We start from the raw sequence: 6,731 nt of genomic DNA, 5'->3' as shown, positions 1-6,731 counted from the left end.
CCGAGCGAAAACGTTGCCTCCGTTTACTGTAAGCAGTGGTGTGTTTACTTATGTCGCTCTGCCCTCACGCAAAACCCCCCCCAAAAAAACACAGGAAGACAGTTCTCTAAGGAAATGTCCACCTATTGTCCTTTGTTCCCAGGAAACACTGCCTCCATCTCCCACTTCCCTCTCTCTCTCTCTCTCTCTCTCTCTCTCTCTCTCTCTCTCTCTCTCTCTCTCTCTCTCCTTCTCTCTGTCTGTGTTTCTTGTCATCCCCAATGCCTCAAACACAACCCGTCTCTTTATTAGCCTTTGCTCCGCTGGCATGTTTTCTATTCAGGATCGCTGAGGTCCTGTGAACCCGTGGATGTGTGTCCTAGCAGTGCTCTGCTAGCTTCTTTGATAGAGCAGAACGGGATAAAAGCCTTCTTTATGTCTGTCAACCGGATGTGCTAGAGCTCTTCTGAATATTTTATCAGATGGTTGACATTTTTTAAATAGTCAGTCCATAACGCTGGGGCAGCAGTGAACGCGATGTTTTGTGACCGTTTCACTGTGTGTGAGTGTGTGGAGAGAGAGAGAGAGAGAGAGGAGAGAGAGAGAGAGAGAGAGAGAGAGAGAGAGAGAGAGGAGAGAGAGAGAGAGAGAGAATAATGTGTGTGGGATAGAAAGCTTTATACATGTGTGCATGTGTTAAAAAGAGACTCGGGACGAGGGTAAGAGAGAGAGGACGACCCCTTTTCTCCCTGAACAGGCCACCCCTGAAAACACTAATCTAGCACTTTCTTTCTTCTCTCCCAGGTCTCTGGATCCAAATGTCACCCCCCTCGGACTCTGCCCCGTCGGGGACCAGCAGTGTGTGACGGACAGGAGAGTGGAGCCTGTGGTGGGTCTCTGCTGCGTGGCTTCAATTTGGCTCCGGCTGGGCTCTGCGTGGAGCTGCGAGTGAAGAGGGCTGCTATGGTCTGATGTCTCGGCATGGATGGAGTCAGTCAGAGGACTGGCCGCCACTAATGAGACCATCGCTCTTCAACTGAGACCACCGTTTACAGGGGGGATTACTCTCTGGCTCCTTGTTCTCTGCCCTTTGAACTGAACATCATTACCAAACTCTCATAGGAGGACATTTTGGGGTCTACTTTCTTTCGTGGATAAATATATATATATATGCATATAAATATTTATATGTGTATACATACACACTTCATTGCCTTTCTGGTTTGCTATTTCTCTGATTTCCTCACAGTTCCTTTTTTTTTCACAATGGAGTTTCTGGTCGGACATTGGAATAAAGATTGGGCCTCGTTCGTACAGTTTTGGTTGACAGTCATCCTAAGCCTCCAAATGCAATCAGCCCGGGTGCCACCTGCCGGACGAGTGTCGTTGTGACAAAACCGTTTGTGTACTGCAATGAACGCAGCTTGACATCTGTGCTCTGGGGGTCCAGGAGGGCTTCCAAAGTCCTTTACCTTCATAACAACCAGATCAACAATGCCGGCTTCCCCTTGGAGCTTCACAATGTAGCCTCCGTTGAGATTGTTTTTCTCTATGGGAACCAGCTGGATGAGTTCCCTGTCAACCTGCCCAAAAACACCAGGGTATTGCACCTCCAGGAGAACAATATCCAGACTATCTCCAGGATGGCCTGGCTCAGTTGACCGGCTGGAGGAGTTGCATCTCGACGACAACTCCATCTCCACTGTGGGTGTGGAAGAAGGGGCGTTCAGGGAGGCTGTCAGCCTCAAACTCCTCTTCCTCACCAAGAACCACCTGAGCAGCGTTCCCATCGGTCTACCCGAGGATCTGAAGGAGCTGCGGTTGGACGAGAACCGCATTGCAGTCATCGCTGAGGAGGCCTTTCAGAATGTGACTCGGACTGCAGCGCCTCCTGCTGGATGGCAACCTGCTGACAGATGATGGCATTGCACCCGGGACCTTCCAGGACCTGGTAAACCTCCATGAGCTGGCCCTGGCCCGCAATTCGCTCACCTTCCCGCCCCCGCACTCTGCCCAGCCAGTCCATGGTCAAACTTAGTCTGCAGGAAAACCAGATAGATCAGATCCCTGTGGCAGCTTTTTCTAATCTCCACAAGCTGGAGAGACTGGATCTCTCTACCAACCAGCTGCAGAACCTCACACTGGGTGTGTTTGATGGTTGGTGAGCCTAAAGCAGCTCACAGTGCGAAACAACCCCTGGCGCTGCAACTGTGCCATGAAGTGGGTGGTGATGTTGCTTAAGTCACTGCGCACCTCCCTCAACGTCCGAGGGCTCATGTGCCTGAGTCCGGAGAAGGTGCGCGGCATGGCAATCAGAGAGCTCACCCCGGATGTTATCCAGTGTGCCGGCTGGCACTGAGCAGTCACCCTGGCCCCCTCCCCACTCCACAACCCATCTCTTGCCCATCACTTCCACCCCTGTCACCACCCTCATAACCACCTCCACCCCTTTCTTCTTCAATTCACCCTCCCCTCCCGCTCCCCCGCTTCACAACTACCCTTCTGGGCCCCTGCCCCCTTACGAGGACCCCCTCCGGATGTCCTTCCACGTGGTCAATTCCACTTGTATCGAAGTGAGCTGGGCCTCCTATTTTACGGTCACAGCCTACAAGGTCACCTGGGTCAAAATGGGTCAGAGTCTGATGAGTGATGTGACCCGGGAGCGGACGGTGAGCGGGGACCAACGCCACCTCAGCCTCACCAACCTAGAACCTCGGTCCGTCTACCGGATCTGCATTTATGTGCTGGACACCCTGAATTTCCACAGGCCCGGTGAGGATACAATATGCTCAGAGGCCAGGACCAAGTCGGCCTCCAATAATAAGTCCAATGGCTCAGAGCAGACGTCCCAGCAGGACATCAACTCCACGCTGCTCCTGGCCGGTATTATAGGCGGGGCGGTGCTTATCGTTCTGGTAACTCTGCTCAGCCTGTTCTGCTGGCATATGCACAAGAAGAGCCGGTCAGCCTCGACCAAATGGAAATACAACCGGGGCAGGAGAAAAGACGACTACTGTGAGGCCGGCACCAAGAAGGATAACTCCATTCTGGAGATGACTGAGACCAGTTTCCAGATAGTGTCACTGAACAATGAGCAGCTGCTCAAAGGAGATTTCCGGATTCAGCCCATCTACACACCCAACGGGGGCATTGGATTTAGGGACTGTCACCTCAGTAACAACAGCATAGCTTACTGCAAGAGCAGCAATGTGCCCAGTACAGAGTTCTGCCACACGTGATGCAGCGGCAAACACTGCAGAGGCATTCATACACACACAACACACACACACACAACACACACACACACACACACACACAAAAGTACACACCCACACTGTTTGTGTAGACGAAAACATTTTAAAAAAAATCTAGTGAAATATAACTGTATCATATATATTTCCAAGTTCTGTCTACAATGTAATTTATACTGTGGATAATAATGTGGAATTCTCTGCTATCTTTTTTATTATTAGTAAAAGAGATAAAAAATATTTCCGTTTTTTTTTTTATAACCAGCAGGGTTTTTTGGAAGTTGTTTCAGTGGTCAGTACTGTACATGAACACACGGATTTGTACAATCATGGCACCCTGGGTATAGTTTCCGACGAACGCTGTCAGCCTTTTGATTTGATGGGGTCTTTTGAGGGCTGTGATTCTTTGCTAACCACAGAAGCGAAAATATGGCCTTTGTGCTAGAGACACTCCAGTCCCCCCCCCCCTTCAACAGAACGGTAGTAAAGACGACAGAGTGACAGGGAAATACAAACACCGCTGATTAGAGTTTCGTGGGTGGGGTGGGAGGGGGTGGGGGGCAGCACTGGTTGGTTTCCTTGCATTTTGTAAGAAGTCAGTCGAGAGAGAGAGAGAGCAAGAGAGAGGGGAGCGAGAGAGAGTGGGGGGAGAGAGAGAGAGAGAGAGAGAGAGAGAATGGGATTGAATTTAATTGAAGTGCACTTTTTATTAATGGAACCAAGAGTGTAAGCAGTAATTCAGGAAATGAGCTTTGGTGGAAATCGCATGGGAGGGAATAGGGTACCTTTTTCAACACCTTTTTAGCCTTCTGTTGTGGGACTAAGTGGACCATTCTGATTGTGGTGGGTCGTGCAGGCTTTCATGTTATTGGTGCTGCCAAAAAATAAATAAAAAAGAACTGGCCCGCGAGTTCCCAAAAGTACCTTAACAAGTAAAAGCATGTGCTATTCATGTCCAGTGGAACGAGGGTGAGCTTAGTCGAGAGATGCATTCGGAAAAACCCGCTCTCTGAAAAAGGGACGTCTCATGTCTACTAGCTCTATACTCAATTTGTCCAGCAACACGTTTTGAAATATGGGGCGTTACTACTAACTAAAGCTGAACATAGAATAGAGGCTTTTTTCGTCCCCAATTAGATGGGAAAGTGTGAAAAATTTTGAAATAACTCCTCACTCAGTATTTATTTAATTTTTATTTTCCTTTCCATATCAGTATCCCTCACAGAATGTTATGGCGGCTGTCGCCACTAGGGGGCAGCTTCTCTCAGCCTGGTGTGTGGGACAGCAGCCAGCAGTAGGGGGTGAGGACAGGGTGAAGAAAGAAAGAGAGAGAGAGAGAGAGAGAGCTTTGCAGATCACATTAGTGCCATCGTTCACCATGAAGCTCATCAACCTGGCCACATGATTCAGGCTCAAACGGCATTGTTTAGAGTATTAATGCTCATTGAGCTACTTAATGGTCTGGAATCATTTAAAATAAACATTGTACTCCATGTTTGGTGGCTAAATGATATGGATTTTTACCACTATGCTCGATCATGGGACAAAGCCTTGGTCTGTGTGTGTGCGGCAGTGTGGGTGTGGGTGTGTCGCTGGAGAGAAAGTGAGTGATTAATGTTACATAGGCACCCTCATATTGGTAATTATACACCCACTTATTTTGCCTTTGTCCTCCATTCGTTGGTAGGCTTGATGAATTGGCGAATTAAAACAAAAAGATCACACTCACGCCCAGGATCCTGATTTGCATTGAGCAGAGTTTTAAATGAGCGGCACACCAAAGCCCCTCATCGTTTATGCCATTGTCTGCATTTATGAGACGGTCTCTTCCATTTATGGCTTGCTTACCTATGAGCACTGCACCTGTTCACTTAAAAACAAGCTGCAATAGAGCAAACCCAATCTGTCTGTCTGTCTGTCTGTCTGTCTGTCTGTCTGTCTGTCTGTCTGTCTCTCTCTCTCTCTCTCTCTCTCTCTCTCTCTCTCTCTCTCTCTCTCTCTCTCTCTCTCTCTCACACACACACACACACACACACACACACACACACACACACACACACACACACACGGTCTGTCATGCTCTATCTGTCTCTCTCTCTGTCTCTGCGCCTCTGATCCCTGCACGAGTCCTATTAAAACAGTTGCTGATGCCTCGGTTCCTGGGTTATGGTGGCAGCTCTTTGGCTGTTTGGTGCCAGGAAGAAGTCTTCATTATGCGCTTCTTACGGAGACTTTATTTGCTTTAACAAGATTTTATTTTGAGGGGCCAAGCTTCGAGAATTCCCACCCTCGACCCCACGGTGCCCCATCCCCTCATAATCCTTATCCAAAAAAGGGAGAAAAATATGCAGAATGCCTTTTTTTTCTCGCTCGGCTGCACGAATCTCACGCCGAGAGAGAGAGAGAGAGAGAGAGAGAGAGAGAGAGAGAGAGAGAGAGAGAGAGAGAGAGAGAGGTTGACTGAGGGGGCTAACCATTTTTGCTGGTCGGAAAGACGGGATTTAAAGATCTGTAAGACATGGAATCAACACAAAGCAAGTTTTAAAGTGTTAACAACAGCTTGGATGTGATATAAGCCAGAGTGTCTAGGAGGTTGTCACCTGCGGCCAGAGGAGCGCGCACAGTATATCACCGCGGGCTATCACTTCCACGCGCGGGCCATCACTTCCACGCGCAGACTCGCACAGACGCCATTTTAAAACTCTTGTTTTCCTGTAACGGCGTTATCGTCCTTTCTAAAAGCAGACACATATGCATATTGGGGTCTTCTGTGGTTATCAAAGGGTCTCCACTTTTTTGTCTCTCTCTCTCTCTCTCCCTTATTTTCATATTAATGTTCACATATCAGAGCACCCCAATAACGTGCGCTGCGGAGAGAGACCCGCGGTTTCACCCGCTCCGGCCTGCGCGGTCTGATCAAGCCCGCTTTATCCGTCACGGAGCTTTTAACCAACCATGCACCTAACAAACAGTCTTGTGTCTTGTTTGCTGCCAGCCAGCCAGCCGAACATGTTAACATGCAGGCGAAAAACTTGAATATTTGCTTCTGTTATTGTACGGATTGGTTTCTGCTATAAGTTGAAGCCCCCCCCTTTTTTCTTCTTCTTCTTCTTTGCAATTCTTGCATCGGATGTCGATCAAACCAGCTGGGCCGAGCTATTACCACGTCTCTCCCCTATCTGCCAATGTGTCAAGGAGAGAGAAAATATGCCTTACCTTTTCATGCAAGAGCTCGGTTGTTTCAAGGACTTTTCCAGGGGCTAGAGACCGAAATAAAAGAAAAGTAGAGGGGGAGAGAGAGAGGGAGGGAGGGGGAAAAAGGTGGAACGACAGGAAGGAGAAGCAAGGGTGATTGCATATCGAAGACGGAGACGGCAACAGAGAAGACAGCAAACAGAGAGCACATATTTCCTCAAGATCACCACAGCGGTGACAACAGTATCGGTATGAATATATATAAAACAACACCAGGCATAGTTAACAAGGGGGGGGGGGGCGCTG

At 48.8% G+C, this 6,731-nt stretch overlaps 1 protein-coding gene across 1 annotated transcript; it reads left to right on the top strand.

Annotated features, from left to right (window-relative positions):
• Nucleotides 1-789: 789 nt before the first annotated feature.
• flrt2 (fibronectin leucine rich transmembrane protein 2) lies at nt 790-3,426 on the top strand. The gene is given in 8 exon segments (XM_056294803.1): nt 790-1,328; nt 1,330-1,378; nt 1,380-1,627; nt 1,629-1,857; nt 1,859-1,984; nt 1,986-2,136; nt 2,139-2,323; nt 2,325-3,426. Coding segments are annotated over 8 exon segments (2,061 nt in total). The 5' UTR covers nt 790-1,149; the 3' UTR covers nt 3,219-3,426.
• Nucleotides 3,427-6,731: the final 3,305 nt, after the last annotated feature.

This window comes from Lampris incognitus, chromosome 15, assembly GCF_029633865.1.
Source record: "Lampris incognitus isolate fLamInc1 chromosome 15, fLamInc1.hap2, whole genome shotgun sequence".
NCBI lineage: Eukaryota > Metazoa > Chordata > Actinopteri > Lampriformes > Lampridae > Lampris > Lampris incognitus.
Note: the sequence above shows the minus strand (reverse complement) of the source record. Positions and strands in the feature narration are given on the sequence as shown.